The sequence below is a fragment of the Trichoplusia ni genome, chromosome 5 (genome assembly GCF_003590095.1).
Source record: "Trichoplusia ni isolate ovarian cell line Hi5 chromosome 5, tn1, whole genome shotgun sequence".
Classification (NCBI taxonomy): domain Eukaryota; kingdom Metazoa; phylum Arthropoda; class Insecta; order Lepidoptera; family Noctuidae; genus Trichoplusia; species Trichoplusia ni.
Window position 1 is genome coordinate 14,108,443 of NC_039482.1, and position 18,913 is coordinate 14,127,355.

The 18,913-nt window shown below is 39.7% G+C and overlaps 3 protein-coding genes across 4 annotated transcripts; 1 reads left to right on the top strand and 2 right to left on the bottom strand.

Moving 5' to 3' along the window:
• Nucleotides 1-103: 103 nt before the first annotated feature.
• LOC113494617 (dual specificity protein kinase Ttk) lies at nt 104-4,073 on the bottom strand. The gene is made up of 6 exons (XM_026873046.1): nt 2,994-4,073; nt 2,314-2,459; nt 1,858-2,018; nt 1,540-1,757; nt 1,280-1,427; nt 104-999 (listed from the first exon to the last, which is right to left on the bottom strand). Exons 1-6 carry the CDS (start codon nt 3,891-3,893, stop codon nt 803-805), a joined length of 1,770 nt encoding a protein of 589 aa, XP_026728847.1. The 5' UTR covers nt 3,894-4,073; the 3' UTR covers nt 104-802.
• Nucleotides 4,074-4,638: 565 nt separating this feature from the next.
• On the bottom strand, nt 4,639-13,928 carry LOC113494615 (histone-lysine N-methyltransferase EHMT2). 2 transcript variants are annotated; one of them, XM_026873044.1, is made up of 19 exons: nt 12,859-13,928; nt 12,460-12,693; nt 12,117-12,173; nt 11,855-11,932; nt 11,385-11,506; nt 10,889-11,103; nt 10,272-10,477; nt 9,916-10,118; nt 8,900-9,070; nt 8,493-8,701; nt 8,108-8,265; nt 7,657-7,818; nt 7,320-7,383; nt 7,039-7,172; nt 6,480-6,624; nt 6,058-6,216; nt 5,399-5,576; nt 4,944-5,128; nt 4,639-4,728 (listed from the first exon to the last, which is right to left on the bottom strand). In XM_026873044.1, the coding sequence occupies exons 1-18, from the start codon at nt 13,620-13,622 to the stop codon at nt 4,956-4,958; spliced, it is 3,432 nt and encodes a 1,143-aa protein (XP_026728845.1). In that variant the 5' UTR covers nt 13,623-13,928; the 3' UTR covers nt 4,639-4,728; nt 4,944-4,955. The 2 variants fall into 2 exon arrangements, with proteins under 2 accessions (XP_026728845.1, XP_026728846.1); XM_026873045.1 differs by lacking the exon at nt 12,117-12,173.
• Nucleotides 13,929-14,649: 721 nt separating this feature from the next.
• Nucleotides 14,650-18,338, top strand: LOC113494620 (delta-aminolevulinic acid dehydratase). The gene is made up of 8 exons (XM_026873051.1): nt 14,650-14,933; nt 15,054-15,201; nt 15,289-15,508; nt 15,882-15,970; nt 16,639-16,782; nt 17,145-17,261; nt 17,668-17,761; nt 18,117-18,338. The coding sequence occupies exons 1-8, from the start codon at nt 14,806-14,808 to the stop codon at nt 18,179-18,181; spliced, it is 1,005 nt and encodes a 334-aa protein (XP_026728852.1). The 5' UTR covers nt 14,650-14,805; the 3' UTR covers nt 18,182-18,338.
• The last annotated feature ends 575 nt before the right edge of the window (nt 18,339-18,913 follow it).

Here is an 18,913-nt window from a genome sequence, read left to right on the forward strand (position 1 = left end):
GTTTTAAGCTATGACTAATGAATCGTATTTTGTTATTCATTTAATAATATTGTGCTAAGGTACTATTTATTTTTTGTATTCTCTAATTTTCAATAAATATTTATTTCCAAATTAAATTGTTTATTTTCCAATAAAAGTCAGTGGTCCATTTATACAGTACATTATTTATGTAATAAATTATCTGTTAAATTTCATTAATATTATTCCTATCATACAGTTATCATAAATATAAACTTTATCATCATACATATTAGTTATATTAATTTCTTTAAATTGTGTTAATTTCACCAGCATGGTGTGCTTAAGTTACAAATATGAAAATTATTTTACTTTTATTAATAAGAGGTTAAAATTACTGTTTATACATATTTACAAATAGGACTAACATACTTTGGTGCTATCAAAATAATTTTAGATACAACAATTTAACAATTTGTCTTAGAACACAGAACATGTTTGTGATCATACATTTAGCCAGACTTTAATTTAGTTATTTATTTAAGTCCTAATAAGCCATCAAGGCGCTGCGCATACAAAACAGACAATGTATTATATTTACAACGACATGTAATATATGGTGAATGAGGCCACTACCAGTTGGTTGACTACATTAATTCATTATTCTCACGCATTGCGACACGAGCAACAACACGAATACCGCTAAAGCTCGCGTCCCACTTTCCTTACATATCCACATATGGTTAGATTTACTAAGTATCCAAATCGGGATAATTGTTCTTCAATGAAGAGCTCCATTGCGAGCAATCCTATCAGACACACGTCGTAGTGTTGCGGGCGTGTGCTAGAGCTGCGCCCGCTGCAGCAGGCGGAACTCCTGGGGCGTGACGAGCGGCTGCAGCTTGTCCAGCAGCGGCGGCGGCAGCGGCGCGCGCGCGGGCTGCAGGTAGGGGATGGCCAGCAGCTCGCGCACGGACGGCCGCGACCGCGCGTTGTACGTCAGGCACCACTTCAGCGCCGCCACCAGCGACGGAGGGAGGTCTGCAGGGAACATACTACTTATTGATCCGTACTTATAAGTCATATCCAATAGTAACCGTCACATTATCGCAGGTTTTTGCGCCAATTTTTTTCGCTATTTGCTGTAGAGTAAGCGTAACTAAATTTAAGATATTTAAGGTTATAGGCTACTTTATAATTATTCTTTGGCAGGTTTACCATAATAATATAGGATAGAACACGATTTTCACTCATGTGTATTCCTACTGCTGAACTGAAAGTGAAGTACCTATATTTTTCTGGCATAGGACAAATTACTTACGCTCCACGGGCGGATAGTCGATGCGATGGTTGGGGTCGAGTATGGCGGCCAGCTTGGCGAGGTTAGGGATGTGACCGAAGGGGGTGCGCCCGTACACCATACTGTACAGGATGCAGCCCAGGGACCACACGTCCGAACGGAACGAGATCTGTTGGGAATACGATAGTAAAGCTATATTGCATAATAAAATCCTTTTTCTTATCTGATAGGAAGTACATTATGCTTTAATGCTCAGCTAAATGTATGTCTGAGTTTAATACCTTAATAGGAGCGCTACCATCGCCGTTAGCGACGCCATACCCGCCGGCGCCGCCCATGAGCGCCTCGGGGCTGATGTAGGAGTAGGTGCCGGTGGCCTGCGACCGCACCACCGACGTGGCGTCGCTGCTGATGGCTGACGCGATGCCGAAGTCGATCAGCTTCAAGCGCCCGCAGACCAGCAGGAAGTTCGCCGGCTTTAAGTCCGCATGAATTACACCTGAGCAAAGGGAATCGATTATTATAATAATTGACTACATATTCTATCTATAATTTATACTATAGGTGTAGAAAAAGTATATGCAAGGTCAGTGTCTCACCATGTTCGTGTATGTAGTGCACAGCATGCAGCATCTCCTCCCAGTAGTGCAGCACGAGCGCGGGCGGCAGGCCGGCGCCGCGCGCCTTCAGGAACGAGGACAGGTCTGTCTCGCCTACTTCCAGCACCATGCGCAGGAACTGGTTCGTGCGGTCGTACTCACTGTCGATCAGAGTACACACATTATTGTATAGAACAGTGTGTAAGTCATGGAACTACTGTTTTTCATTACAATTATAATTTAATTTAAAACTACTGCAGTGTTAGACATTTATTGTATACAATACATCAATAACGTAAGTAAATAGGTATATGTGATATGAATTATGATTTGAAAATTGCCAGAACATTAAGTTATTTAAAATGAAGAAAATATTCAAAACATCCCTAGCTTTCATAAATAAGTCTACTTTTCTGAATAGTGTAATATAGTAGTGTAAAATAATATTATACTCACTAGTCAAATAGCCTAATGACTCTATCAGAGTTCTGCAGTTCCCGCAGCAGTCGGACCTCGTTGATGTAGCCCTGTGCCAGCTCATGGTCAGTTGCTAGATACACACACTTCACGGCAAACTCACTTGATGTGCCTACTTCCAAAACCTGCAATAACAATTTTAAAGAAAATGAATAACTCAACCATACAAAATAAACCATTAATAACTTAAGGAAACATATTTCTGTTAACCTATTCAGTCCTGCTAAAAAAACAATGAATATAATGATAGGTATTCAAGTATAATAATAATTATAATAACTGATAATATTATGTATTTCATACTTCACACATGCACATTCATTCAAGAACAGATACAGAGAAAGAGAATGAGATGGTAGAGACCATGATTTTGAGGCCTGTTATTATTTGATCATAATAAAACATGTCTTAACAAGTTCTAACTTGTTCAATAAGTAAAAAGGACACATTTTGTCTCATAAATATAAAGGAACCAAAACAGACAGACCAGACAGTTATGCAAACAAATTCAAACAATTGTTTATGAAATGGGAGCTTTGTTGGATCTCCAATAGAACTTCCTCATATTTAATTATTATAGTGAACAAAACTTCTGTATGTACCTTCAGTTTCAGGATCACATTTGATAACATAACAGTAAAGATGTAAATTGGACTCACTTTGTACACCTCGCTGGATCCTCCGACACCGAGCTTCTTGATAAACATGTACTTCTTATCCTTTATACTTGTTGTCTTAAACAATATCTTTGAATTGTTGTTCACCACTCCCTGAGGGTAAGATGGTGTGGCAACATAAGACGCTGGCATTGCCTTCCTGTTCTGAGGAGTCTCTGGCACAGGGACTGGTACTGGCGCAGACTCCACTCGTGGTGGAGGACACATACCCTCATCCTTAGCTGGATTCTGTGTAAACAATTCACATCTGACTCTATCCCTATTCTGTATTAATGCTTTCTGAGGAGTCTTCTTATGGCTTTGTTTATTAGAGCCCGGTGTAAACTTCCTGATGCCTGACTTCATCTTAGGTGTGGCCGTCTTTAACTTTTGCCCACTGTTGTGTACTTTGGCTGCTTCTGGAGTCTTCTTTAAAGTAGAATTTGGCATACGCGTGTTAGCATTCTGCTGCATTAAGATACTACGCTTCTTCATTTCTGAGCTTGGATTTACATTTGAATTTAAATTTACACTTTTGTGAGCACTTTGCATTATAGGGTTTTCTTTCGCGGGACATGTCTGACTCGGTGCCCAACTATAGTCCTTCGAGTTTTCTTTATCATGCTCATTATAGCTAACTTTCTTTTCTGATGCAAACGCTTTGATGTCTTTTGGTTTCGGTTTAACTGTAGGTGTGAAAAAGTCTTTGTTTATTTTCTTCATAGGTGACGGTTTTTTCGCTACAGTTTGTCCAAAAGAGTTATCACTATCGTCGGCTGAAGAGAAGCTGGAGTCAGGGCTGTCGGAAACATTATTCAGTGGCATCAAATTAGCAAGCAATGCCGACATCGGCATTGGAGCAAACTTGATGCTGTTCGACGTCGATTCCGAATTACCACTCATGATTAACTTATTTTAATACATTCGCCAATCAAAATAGATTCCCTTCTTTGCTCATATAACAATTATCACTGTTGTTGGAATACAAAATCCCAAAACAATCTTATTTCATTAGTTCTAAACTTTTGCAGCCGTTGAACTTTTGAACATTTTGACAGTTGTTTACTGTACGCATGACAGAGACAGGGATACCATTACTAAAAAATAAATGTTACTATTAGTCGATTTTATAAATCTTACTAACCTAGTTTGTTTTAATTACTTATGCATATTAGTGATATCTAGGTATCACTAGAGCGTAAGTACTAGGTCTGTATATTTACCTTACACACTTATTTAATTTGAAAATATAATTTTGAATGATATCGATTATTTGTAGATTCGGATTATAATAATGGATTCATTTAAGTTTCTGTGCTCTTAAGATTTACTATTACTAAGAAATAATTTTTTACTTTTACCAAGATCGCATATTTTTGACTCCTTTGAAACTGAAGCCTGTCCACATTCGGCGTGCGGGTTCCTCTAGCATGTTACTGAGTGATGAACAATACGCCCAGTAAAAGGAAATATTGAGGATACTAGGAATTTTAAATAAATACAATCCCGTAAAAAATGATTATTGATATAATTCATCAGTTCATGATTATAGATCAACTAAATAATAGCGTATATACAATAAATAACACATTGCTATAATGATTAATAGTTTTTACATGATTTAACTTAAGACGATTCAGTTTCTTCGGATTGAGTTGGGTATCGACAATCAACGCTTCCACATTCACACTTCATCCATTTTGATTTCACAGACCAGAATTTGTCCCCATAGTCAAAACTGAAACAAAAGAATATTTTTAAATTAGTTTATAATGGTGGCCAACATATTGTAAAATATTTTACTGTTTGTATAAGGATATCAAAAAGGGCTTGAATATTACAGTACAGACATTCCTGCTAAATTGTGGTTTCATTTATGTGATTCTTACTCTTGTTCTATTAAATAAATAATAAGATTTATCATTATAGTTCATAGAATTTGTTAAGACTTACGTGAACTCTTCGTCAGGCATGATATCGGTGGTGGCGAAGAGCGCGACGGTGGGCAGGCGCAGGTCGCGCGTGGCCGTGAACACGCGCACGGGCGCCAGGTTGGGCCGGCAGCTGTGGTTGATGAACCGCGCCGCGCTGCCGTACTGCGCCGCGTCCACGCATAGCACGGTCTTGTCGGAGCATTGCTGAAGCAATAGCAGATTCAGTTTTAGTTAGCTATATGTCGTTGCGTTGAGGCATTGAAAATCGATAGATAAAGTTCTTATTCTTACTGTTTAAAACCTTTTTAACATAGTTGTGTCGGACGTTCATTATAGAAGTAGATATTGTGTGTTGTAAAGTTTATAAAAGGGGTAAAGGGACTTTTGTCCTTGAGTGTACAAAAATAAAAGTGCCTTTTATTTTGTGACAAGAGACGAAAACAACGTAGTGAAAGTTTGTATAGAATGAGTAACCTCGAGAAGGTCGGGCTTGACGTCGAGCGCGAACATGTAGTGGTCCTTGGCGCGGGTGTCGGCGCGCGGCAGCGGCAGCAGCTCCCCGCAGTAGAGCGCCACGGGCGCGCCGCGCCGCACGCGCCAGCAGCGACCCGCCCGCACTGCCGCGCGATATCACACTGTTGCCGCACGTGCGCTGCGCATACACGAACATATATAAACTTTTACACGTAAACCAAAATATAACCGGTCGTGTGCGAATCGAACTCGCCCCACAGTGGGTTTTCCATACAAATAAGCTAGACAAAACTGGTTGGGTGACAAAAAAATTGTGGCCATTAAAAAACCTCAATCTTGCTTAACCTCAATCTTTGTTTTTAGTATTTGTTATTATAGCAATAGCAAAAATACATCACTGTAAAAATATCAACTGTCCAGTTATGTATTTCGGTACTATAAGATACAGCCTGTTACGGACGGACAGCAAAACCTAAAAAATTGAATTCCGCTTTAGCAATTGAGTATAAAACCGGTGTAGGAATAAGGAAGCGAATCACCTTTACCAATTTGTGTATGTGCACATCAGCGTGAACAAGTCTGCACCATCATATTATGGTTAATATTAGATTTTTTTCAGAAGGGTGTAATTTATCAGGCGATATTTGTATGTATCTCACCAGGTTGCAGCCGCAGGTCTGGTTGCACTCGAACAGCATGGGCGGGTCGTGGTAGGGGAAGCTGGGCAGCAGGCGGCCGCGCGAGTACCAGCAGCGCACGCCCAGCGCAGTGCAGGCGCACGAGCCCGACGTGCAGTCGCCGTCCTTACAGTCGCAGCCCTGGTGGAGTAACATCGTAAATACATTACAAAAAGTGCATTTATACATGTAAAACATCTTTTTATAATATGCAAAGGGATTATTTTAGGCACGATATAAAAAATCTCTAAGTAAACCTACAATTCTAAAAATCCAATTTTCCATTATTATACCATATATGATCCATACCATAGATGGACCATAGCTTTTTTTCAAAATGCCGAATCGCATTACCGAAGTTTGTTTACACTAATACATTATCCATGTACATGTTGTTATCTAACCTGCATGGTATCGATGGTGCAGTCGACGCTGATCTGTTGCGGCGTGACGTGTCGCGTGACGTACGTGAAGTCGTCCGGCAGCGGCGCGTCGTCCACGTCGTTCTCGCACGGGACGGGGAACGGCTCGCGGCCGCGAGATATGTCGCTGTAACAATAGCTTCTTAGTCAATATATGTTGCCTATTCTTTTAAGCAAAACTTAATATAGTTATTATGTAGTCATATTAAATAATAGAGAAGCTAGTAGCTAAGCTATAAATGCATAAGTGAAGTGATCACTGGTTAAGCTACGCTTGACGCAGTTAGTAAGTAGATGGGTGACCATTTTTGTCTCGGCTATTATTCATACATCTTTGACAGTCGTTACAAGTAGTCAGAAGCTTGAAAGTCTAACAATCAGGTTAAGTAAGGGGTATCAGTATTAGACAGGTACCTGGGTTGAGGAGGTCAGGTAGGCAGTCGCTCCTAGTAAAACACTGGTACTTAGCTGAATCGACAATAGGCTGGAAGCCGAACCCAACATAGTTGGGAAAAAGCTAGGCCGATGATGTAAACAATACCTGGACAGCAGCCTGTATCTCGGGCCATTCTCTCGCATGGCGATGCCCATCTGCATGTTGAGTGAGATGGCGCTCTGGCACTGGCCCGAGCACACCTCCACCGGCAGCTCGCCCGCAGAGTTCTCTACGTCCGTCTGTATGGTAACAACACTACATGAAAACCGACTGATAGACAAAATTATGCATCTTTTGTGGTTTAAGGATGGTGCGTATAAGAAGAGTTAGAGTAGAGAGTATGAATGTAGATTTGAATATAGATAGAATTGCTATAGATTACTAACCCTGGCGCCGCGGGCGAGCAGGATGACGACACACGCGTAGTGGCCCTGTCGTGCGGCAACATGTCTGAAAAATACACAATACAGTAATTTAAGTTTCTTTTTTAATATTAATTCTTAAAAAGCGAAAGGATTCAATACCGTGTGCGAAAAGAAAAATTTCTTGAAAATAAACTGATAACATTTTTGTATGGTAAGTCGGATGAATGTAAGTTGTATATTTCTATTGATGGAAGAGAAACTTATATTATGACCGCAGCCTGCTTTAGCACTTTGCAGCCAGGAACTTGTGGACGACATAATTCAGTGACGTCATTCGTCTAACAGGTTTAGGACGTACAGCGGCGTGTCTGCGTGCGTGTTGGTGGCGGCGGCGGCGTGCGGGCGCGCGGCCAGCAGCTCGCGCAGCGCCCGCGCCGCGCCGCCCAGCGCGCACCAGTGCACGGCGCCGTTGCCCTCGTTGTCGCACGACAGGGGGTCTGCACCGTGCGATAGTAACACTCTGGAGACAAGGTTGGAACACATTGAGATCAATCGCTTTTTGGGCTCAAGCTATATGTTGATTCGGGTGAACGAAATAATAAGATGCAGCGCAGACGACAGACTACCTGTGACGCACTTTTTAGTCTGTGAAAATATATTCTTTCTAACGCATTAATATTATTATTTTAAAATCCCTCCACCACTTTATAATGTCTCACAATTAACGTTTCCAATTTAAAAATTCTTAATCTCTATACAAGTTGCCATCAATTCTCATTACACAAAAAGGGCTAGCCTATAGTGCATACCTGACGACCTCGGCGTGGTCGTTCTCGGCGGCCCACACGAGCGGCGTCCAGCCGCCGTGGTCGCGCGCGTCCACCTGCGCGTGCGGCAGCAGCAGCGACACCACGCGGACACTGCCGTGCTGCGCCGCTATGTGGAGGGCCGTCATGCCGTCCGGGCCCTAGTGACCATACCAACTTATAGCACCGTACGCAGATGCATGTACAAAATGCACCTCTTTTTGAAATTCATTATATGAATACCACTGTTGCACGCTAAAGAAAAACCATTTCAATTCGTGTTTAATAAGCACTTAGGAGTTCATAATAAAGGCATTATTTGCCGATAAAAACCATTGAAACCATTATGATCATGATAAAAAGTCCCTGGCACAAAAATATTACTCACCGGGAAGTTAACATCACAGCCGGCTGCTACGAGATACCGGATCACCTTAATCAGGTCTTCGTCCTTAGCTTTGCTGACGTCATCATCCTCCTTATCAGAGCTGACCTCCTCTTCTGGCTTCTCTATCTCTTTGTCTTCTCCTTCTGTTTCGTCGTTGCTTGCTTCAGTTGACTTTTCTTTGTTTTTCTTTTCGGGTTTGTCGAGTAGTGCTAGAAGGTAAATGGAGTATGAATTGATGGATATTGTTTTAGAGATCATACATATATGGCATAGTATGTGAGTTAATTGTAAATAATGTTAGCATGGCTAATTTTTAAGGTAGATACTATAAGGATCTGAAAAACTGTAAGCATGAATATTTTGTTAAGCCTACTGTGTATACAGTATAGTGTATGTACAGTACTGACCCAGCACGGCGACGGCGAGCGGCGTGCGCATGTTGTGGTCGACGCGCTCGAGCTGCGCGCCCGCGTAGTGCAGCAGGCACAGCGCGCCCGCCCGGCCGCCGCGCGCCGCCGCGTGCGCGCACGTGCCGCCCGCCTGGCTCGCCAGCGGCTTGTTCAGGCTCGCCGCCGACACTGCCGCCACACACAACATACTAAATATAAGGTTCTAAACGGGTGTCAATGAGCGAAGCGTTTATATTTAGTCAGTATCTAGAGTCTGATACTCCTCGCTTCATACCCCGAGCAGGCCGTCCATGATTGGGTATGTACCCGGCCATAACAAAAACAGAAAAATCATCTCATGAAAACTTAATTAGCTTGATCTTCGAGTCTTAGGTCGCAAAATACAAAGCTTTAAGTGAGGCCGGGACGGATGGAGAAATTTATCCGTGTCTGCCTTGACATATATTGAATCTTGGTTAGAATATTTTGATAAGAGGTCTTTGACGAAAGGCATTTGGTACAGGATGATTCAGCCATCTCTTCCTCGAATTCAGTTCTTCGAAGTTCAGTGAGGGAAGGTTGACAAGAGATGAGGTTGTGATGGCTTTGAGACTTCGATCTGGACACATTCCACTGAATAGTTTTGGGTTTATGATGCGCAGAGTCAATTCTCCCAATTGCGATGCTTGTGGCATAATTGAAGATGTGAATCATATCCTGTCGGATTGTGTCCGTGTCGGGGTCCGGAGAAGGCAAGCTTTTGCCAACAGTGCCAATGTGGGCTCCTTTAATAGCATTCTTGCCTCGCCTTTATCGGACGAGGCTAGAATGCTTTATAGCATTACGATAATGGCCATAAAATTGCCGGCAGGCCACTAATTATATATTATATTATGTAAGTGTTAGTTTGTATAAATATTTGTATCCATCATCAGGGTGACATTTTCTCCACAGAAAAAAACCCGTAAATAAAAAGATTGAAATACAAAGTGATTTTCGCAATCTAAAGCAGACTACCAAATAAAACTCCATACCTATTTTCGGTATGAGTTGTTCCACGGTTTCGCCCCTGAGTATAGCGTCACACAGCTGCTGCGCCGACTTGCTGGGCGCGTGCTGCGTCTTCTGGCACAGCTGCTTCAGGTCTATCGGCGGCGACGGCAGCAGCTCCTCTGGGATTATCGGGCCCGACTCCGGCTTGACGTCGCGGGATGAAAAGCTGAGGTACGCTGGCGTGCTAAATGAAAATGTGAAAAAATGTTATTAAGCTGGAATTTAATTATTTCAAGTCATTTTAGAATCACAGCTATTCCAATCTATTCTTTTGGATAACCACTTAAAATTACAAAAAAAAACCAAAGACCGGTGTTTCTAAATATGTTGTACTAACCAGTGCTCTCTCTGGTCGGGGAGGAAGATCCTCTTGTTGCTGCACTTCATCTCGACTTTGACCTTGACACAGTCGGTGTTGGCGGGCAGCCAGCGGTACGAGTAGACGCCGCAGTGCGGACAGCCGGGCCGCAGCTTAGCGTCGTTGTACGGCAGCCCGCACTCCAGGTGGAACAAGTGTCCCAATGAACATTGGTAAAATGTACCCTGTAACAATTATTTACTGTTGCTTTATGTTGCTCCTTATTTATTTTGTAAAATAATTGTAGATGTACTCTAGTTACTCCTTGAATCAGTCAAAACAAATGTGTGTTTATTTTCATAAAACTGACACAAGCATTGATTATTCAGTGCTACACACTTTGACTGCACGGATAGCTGAGAGGTTGAGGTCACCACGCTAAACCCACTGTGATTGACGAATGCTTGTTCTGAGTCTGGGTGCCTTTCTGCAAGTGATTCGTATGTTTGTAAAACCCCCCGCGTCACAAGGATTAAATACCTCATTTTGGGAGTCTAGAATATAGAGTAAAGAAATAACGTATATTACCCATTTTTGCAGTTTCTTTTCATCAATTAATTAACACGGACCACCTAAAAACCGTAATATTTTCGTACCTGCGTACAGAAGAGTCCGCAGGCGGGGCAGCACATGTGCTTGGCGAGCTGCGCGGCGTGCAGCGCGCAGGCCAGGAAGTAGGGCGCGCGCGGCCCCGCGCGCAGCAGCGGCGCCAGCGGCGCGGGGGGCGGCGCGCGCCGGCTGTGGCGGGCGGGGTGCGAGCAGCCCACGCGGAACCCGTCCACCAGCTCGATGGCTTGGCAGAATACTGGCTCTGGAGGCACACATGAGTGATTAGTGACGAATATTTATAGCCCTTAAATCATAATATAATAACAATCTTATATAAAATAATGTGCTGCTTAGCATAACTTGTTGACTAGGCTGTGTCATTTTTATGGATGGATGGATACACTCTATCCATGGCAAATATACGGAATAAGACAATCTCATTCTGTCTCGGGATTAGGTTATTTATTAAAATTATGCTACTAAGTAGCACATTAACTCGCATTTTTTAACACTTGTTTGTCTATTTGTTTTAATGAATATTACCCGTAAGCTCTTTCGGTGCAGCGTACACGTTGCTGGAAGCTTCACAGAAGCACGTGGCAACAACTGTAGACTCGTCAGCGGGACACGCCGCCTCCGAGCCCTCGTCACCGCCCGCCGGCGCACTGGACACAATCACCATTATGATACAGCTTATACATAAATAAAGTAGATAGAACATAATTATATGATGCAGCAGTTAACTTTAACGTATATTTCGGGATTGCCCGAATAGTCTCGGATATCACCGGAATCTTCGATCATGAGCTGACTGGTGACCCCGCCGCCGCTGCGGTAGGGTCGGAAATTTATCGGGAAATCCTATGAATCCTACGCCCTCCCATAGGTTACTTTAAAAATAAATAGTATATATTATGTGAAGGGGCTTGAAGGCAAGGGTCTTGTAGCCGAGATATTAAACACGCTGCGGCATTTCACCATTTTATTATGCTAAAAAAAATATTCTTATTTACCTTGTCTCTTCCATTTCGACATCTGACTGAGCTTCATTGCCGATAGACGACCTGCGCCTTCTGCGTTTGCGATGAGTCCTAAAAGTTAACACAACTTTACAAAACCCTAGAGAACAAACAATGAGAGAGGATATTTTTGTGGTAAAGGAATAAAGAGCTGGTGCATATACAGGTGGTTGTTTGTCTACGCGCGTTGTAAAGAGCCATCTAAATAAATGAAAAGCAATGCTTTAAATATATTCACGACATCTAGGCATCTCACCTCTCACTTTCCTCAACATTATTGTGCCTGGATAATCTTTTGGCCCGGCGTGGGGACCTGGTACGCAAAATATGTACATTTGTAATGAATCATTTACTTACAGATTGGATTTTAGATGTTAAAGGTTATAAGTTTGCTGTCCAATAGTGGGTACATCATCCAAGGTCAGTTAATGTAAAATAGCATGTTGGAATAATCATACTTTCATGTTGTTTTTATGGAAATATTTTAATCAAATCCAGTTTATTCAGAATAGGATTGTTTGTTGTAGTCCTTAGATGATACAGTCTGGACTTTGGAAAGTATTAGTATCAGTAACTATGTATAATTATATTAAACTCACTTATTATCATCATCACCAACAGGTGGTGACGACCGGTCGCTGTCATTCATGCCAAAGGATGAGCACAGCCTAGTTGACCTCCTGGGTCGGTTTTTAGCAGTGGAGGTGGCCACTGTACACTGGAAGTCTTCACTGGAATCTTCATCAGTCTCCAACAATTTGCTGATCACCACTGGATCATCATCCATTTCATCATCTTCATCAATTTCTTCAGCTTCACCTTCTTCTTCTTCCCTTCAAATAAAAAAGAATAATTTTACAAAATTGTATTATTTTGGTTTGAATTTACACATTTCACTTTTAATTATAAAATTGGTTTAATGACAACCAACAGACATCCCACTATATAATATTCTTTTTCAACAAGAAATATAATAGTAGTCTAGTTATACTAGTTACCTATTCTCATCATCCACATCTTCAGGATTGATAGCTTTCAGGCCCAGTTCACACAAGTGTTTTAATTTCATCACAGTATTCTGACTCTGGCTATCGTCATCAGTTCCAAGAATATCTACTATCTCCTCCTCTACTTCCGGTTCCTTCTTCTTCTCTACTTCTGTGGCTAAAGGACGAGCTGTCCGCCTAGTCCTTACTCCCTCTTCAGGCGACTTTTCACTCTGGATTCCAAGTCTTGCATTATTCTGTGACTCTAGTCCAATCCGTAACTCATCATTAGCTAAAAATTTTGCAGTGGGTTTTATTCTACGGGAGAATCGCTGTGGGACAGCCTGTTCATAAGATTTCTCTTTCCTGGCGATAGCATTCGCTAACACATTGTCAGAGTCCTTGCTTCGGCGGCGCGTCGACCGTTTGGGAGTGGTGTGTGAACTGTCTGACTCATCATTCTCTGAGGTGGTCTGGGCACCTGACTTGTCCTTCTTGGGCGACGTGTCGCTGTCACAGATCCACTCCCACTTACCACGAGTACGACTGGATCGCCGCGGTGCTTCCTCTTGCTTCTCCTCGGGTGTTACTATTTTCATGTTGCTGTTCTTGGCATTAGTCTTCTCAGATCGAAATGTTAAAACTATTCGAGGTTTAGGCTCTTCATCACCTTTTTCTGTCCTCTTGGCATCTATTTTATCCACAGTTACAGTCAAATTCTCAGTGGGTGGTTTATCGACTTTTTTCTTGGTAGGTACGTCTTCATCCGCATTCATGGTGTCTCAAGGCTTTCTTGAAATTACAAGGTTAGGAATCTTTCACTTATCGCACTACTTTAAAAAAATACTTTAAACTTAGCAGTTCAGTATCAGATTAATCATTTTATGAAGTAAAACAATAAAACCATCACGAAAATAAACAATCATGATATTACTTGATACACTGGAGCTACAAGATTAAGCATTATAAGCCCTATATTACAAATGGGTTATTTCGATACCTAATTGATTTTAATCGAAACTAGAATAGAAATAAATAAAATACACAAATATTACATGAAATATAAATGCACACACACCATAAATAAAAATAAATGTTTTTTAATGTGAAGACGGCTAGTGTTACCAGTTGCATAATATTAATATTTATTAACGTGATTCAGGCGGTGAGTTGTGGGAGTTGTTTGTAGTTTGTGATTGTGATTAACGTTGTTGAACAGAACGATTGTACAAAAAGTGGATGTTATTTCAATAACTTGATGGTGTAGACAACGCATATTCAAACTCCCAAAAAACATCGAATAGTGACAATTCAGTCGTTCCAAAAAATAACATCTACGAAAAAGTTTCAAAACTTTATCTCTTCTTCAAAATATTAGTATTGACGTGTGTGGTTTGAATTGAATTTAGATTTATAGGGAACTAGCTGTTGCCCGCGACTTCTTCCACGTGGTTTGAAGATCTTGAACCGTTTTCGCAGCGCACGCAACGGAAGCCCTCAAAGATGAATAATTTTCCCCGTTTTTTCCACATTTTCCATTATATCTTCGCTCATTAGTCGCAGCGTGATGTTAAATAGCATATAGCCTTCCTTGATAAATAGTCTATTCAACACAAAAATAATTTTCGATTCGAACCAGTAGTTCTTGAGATTAGCGCGTTCAAACAAACAAACAAACTCTTCAGCTTTATGTATTAGTATATAGATTAGTATAAAAGTATAAATACAAACAGCAACAAAAATTGCCTCACGCAAAAAGTGATTTCGTCTTTAAACGTCAAAAAAATGTCAAATCCACGTCATTGTCAGATTTGACAACCGTGACATACGTGTGATGTTTATTTTATTATTGTAGAAGTTTCGAATATATGCTGGATAAGTGCTGATAGTAATCTACATAATTTCCGTATAATTGCGTTTACACGATTTTAATAGCAGGTTAATTTTATTCGTATCAAGATGAACCAATTATTTTTGAGTGCCGAACATGTCCTGCAAGGGGGTTACTTTCATTCAACTTTAAGAAAACTTCAAGAACCGAATACCAGTATTGAACCGCATAATATTATGTATCCTGTATTTCTATTGTAAGTATAAGCCGCTGGAGGAAACCATTTTGAAATCATATTCTGCAAGTTCCTTCCTTCTACAATCACTTCTAAATTAGTCCGTTGTAAGTAGTTAAAACATATTTGTTTATATTACAGAGAAGACGACAATGAAGTTCAACATGTGGGCAGTATGCCTGATGTTTGCAGATATGGTATTGAGCAACTGATCAAAAGGCTTCACCAACTAGTAGAAAAGGGACTCAAGTCCATTCTAATTTTTGGTATTGTCAACACTCTGGAAAAGGTTGGTTTAAATAATATAAAATAAATTATGCATTGGTTTTGTTCTTATATTTGAAATTTAAAAAGTTTATAAAACTGCTTGCGCCAGGATGCCAGTGGTACAGCTGCTGACTGTCCAGAAAACCCAGTGATAAAGGCTCTCCCGAGGCTCCGGGCAACATTCCCGGATCTCCTCATAGCCTGTGATGTCTGTCTGTGTCCATACACTTCTCATGGACACTGTGGTCTTCTCACTTCCACTGGGGCAATAGACCATGCTGCATCAGTGCGGAGAATTGCTGAAGTGGCCCTGGCTTATGCTAAAGCTGGTAAGGATGTAAAATAAAAACTATTAAGTTTTAATCAAATAATAACAAAATGGCCTGTGAAGTTTCTAAAATGACTGATAACCTTTCACCTTTATTAACTGAGTGGTTTAGGTAATTTTGTTGGCCTTTCAATACTTATTATGATATAATGTCTAAATTGATTTTATTTGGTCTTTTTGGTACCCATACTTCGTTACTGATGTTTTGTCTCTGAACAATTTAAGACTGTAGAATCCATTTAATATAAGCGATACTATGGGGCCTTATAGCTCAAATAAAATGGAACTGGAAAAAAAGTAGTTCCAGCTTCACAACAATTACTCAAAACTGTATGTATGAAATAAAGCTGATGACTATTTTAAATTACCTTCAGGTGCACATATTGTCGCCCCTTCCGACATGATGGATAACAGGATAAAGGCGATTAAAGATGCTCTGGTTGCCTGTAAACTGCAGAATCAAGTAAGTAACAGCAGAATACTAAATTACCTTAGCTTAACGTGATCTAAGCCTTACCAGTTATGTCACAACACTTGGTCCTCAGCTTTACGCATTACTACTGACACTATATTTTCGCATTATGGACAAGAAACGAGAAATTATAATATTTATTTTTTAAGATTAAGCGCTTCTACAAGTTTTTAATACAGTAGCCAGGAGGACAGGGGTACAATATTCGGCGGCAATTAAACAGTCGAGCTGATGGCGGCTTATCAGACCACTCGACATGAAAATGCACTTCTGTAGTTATGTTTTGAAATAAACTTTGTTAAATATAATATTTTAATAATACTTTAATAAAGTTACTTGATAGTAATAAGTAATTGTTTTCGATGATGTTTTTTTATGTTTTTTATTATTATTACATTTATTACTGTACTTTTTTTTATTATTGTTACTACTTCGTTATATCTTCTACTTTTCAAAGTTGTTTAATTTTACTCCTTTTTATATAGCAATATTGTACCTGTAAAATACTGTGAAGACTTTCTTTCTTTTTTTTGTAATTGTTGTGCACGTCTATAATTGATGTAAACACTAGTTTTAAGATTCGTGTAATGTTTATTTTTATATTTGTGTTTATGTTGTTGATGTGCATAAATAAAAAAAAAAAAATATATTTCTTACAGGTATCGGTATTATCTTACTCGTGCAAGTTTGCGTCATCAATGTATGGACCATTCCGCGACACCATGAAGAGTTCACCGATGGAAGGCGACAGGAAGTGCTACCAGTTGCCACCCGGCAGTGCGGGACTGGCTGCCAGAGCCGCTGTAAGTTAGATATCGCGTTTAGAATCCATTTATTATACAAACTAAAAATGTATGATACGACGTGGGTTATAAAAGGATCGACAGATTTTTATCAAGCATGTGCAAGAACAGTTGCACATAATTAATTTTAAATACAAAACAAACCAAATTTAATGTCGCACAATCCGTTCGGGAACTATGATATCACAGACAGACATACACTTCAAACTTATAACAGTATCGGTATCGTAACATCGCCTCGTATATTCGCATAAAAGATGAACGTGAGAAGTGAACTGATCTGAACGTCTTTTCTCCTCAACTCAGCAAGAACAGATACCTCTGTTCATATAAAATTATTAAGAATGTTTTTTATTCTGTAGGCCCGTGATGTGGCTGAGGGTGCTGATTTCCTGATGGTGAAGCCCGGCCTACCTTACCTGGATATCGTGAGACAAACTAAAGATAAATACCCCACCCATCCATTGTTTGTCTATCAGGTAAGACGGCAGTTATTTCAGAATTTGTATATTTAGTAAAGTAATCTTACTATTAACGATAAGATTCTCTTAAGTTCTCATTTTGCGTGCCATTATTTTAAATAACTTAAATTAACCTCTTACTTATAAATTGGGTATTTTATTTTATCGCTTATAAAAGATGATAAAGTAATTTGAAATCTCGTATCACTTATCAGAAAACATAACCGACATGGTGATGTAATTTTCACTATCAAACGTTTCACCAACTTTGATACGTTTTATTTCGTAACTTATTAATGATTTATAAAAATAATAATAGTATGTTACCAATACCTTGTTTCTAACTAGCTGATGAACCTGTATTCTTTGGTCAAATAGCCTATGTATTTTTAATGTTTTAATTGGTTATTATATTCTCTCTCAGGTATCCGGCGAATACACGATGATTTGCCGCAGCGGAGATAGCACGGAGGTTCAAAGTATTCTCCTGGAGACATTAACAAGCATGAGGAGAGCTGGTCAGTAGATTTTCAGTCCATACAGTTACGTAAAAACTTCCCTATGTCCAGCCCTTGTAAGATTGATAAAAATAATCGGTTACGCTAGTTTTAATACATATATAACGACGGTTTTTTAAGGATTTGTATGATTCATTGATGGGTTGTTGTGGGAAAATATATCAAGAAATTCTAAAATTAGGTATAATTTAATTGCGGTGTAAAGGTAAATAAGAGGCTCAGGCGCCAACGCGGTGCGATATCTTGAATTACATTGTTTGCTCATAATATACATCTATTTCTCAACACTATTAATTCTCTTGTTTTTTAGCCACCATTCACGTCATATGTTCAGCCTTTTGTTTCTAATTTCCAGGTGCTGACTGCATCATAACCTACTTCGCGCCACTACTCCTCGACATCATATCTAAGAAACACTAATAATTGTTATTTGGAGTCTTATCATTTTTTGGCGCGGGATTTTATGTATGAGTTCCTATATTATTTGCTCAAGTGTTTTCTTTCTTGCTTTTATAAGTACATAGACTACCAGCTGTTGTCATAGTTTTAAGTTCAAAATTATATTATATTTTTAGGATGTGGGTTGCCATTTTTTTTCTATTTATTCGCTATTTTTCATTAACTTGATAAACTGCTTCGAAATATGTTTCGTTTTCGTTGTTGTGAGTAATATGAATATTAAATATTTAAAAGCGATTCTTTTTTTGTTTATAAAAAGGGTAGGTATTTTTGTACAGTTTGTATGCAATATATGTACGTCTATATGAAGACACTTTTAATAATTATGAAATAAATACGTATGTATAGTATTAAATGGTATTGTATTATTTTTCTCTCCACCTTAGAGCCTGCTTACATATACCTCTAGAATGGCCCTTGTTGATGTAGAATAAAGGCCCTATACAAAAGACTTATAAAGACAGTGAAGCAGATAGTCCGCTATAATAGATGAAATGAATAATAATAAACATATGTTATCTATTTTGTTGAGCTGACGTGTAAGGTGAACAGTTTCCAAATCCGTATGTATCATGCAACATCAATATTTATTGTTAAATCTCTTGCAAAGTCATATTCGTGTCATTGGTCATTTTTTTCCCATGAGAATCGAGATGTTTACGTTTAAAGCCTGTGCGTAATCAGGGAAATTAT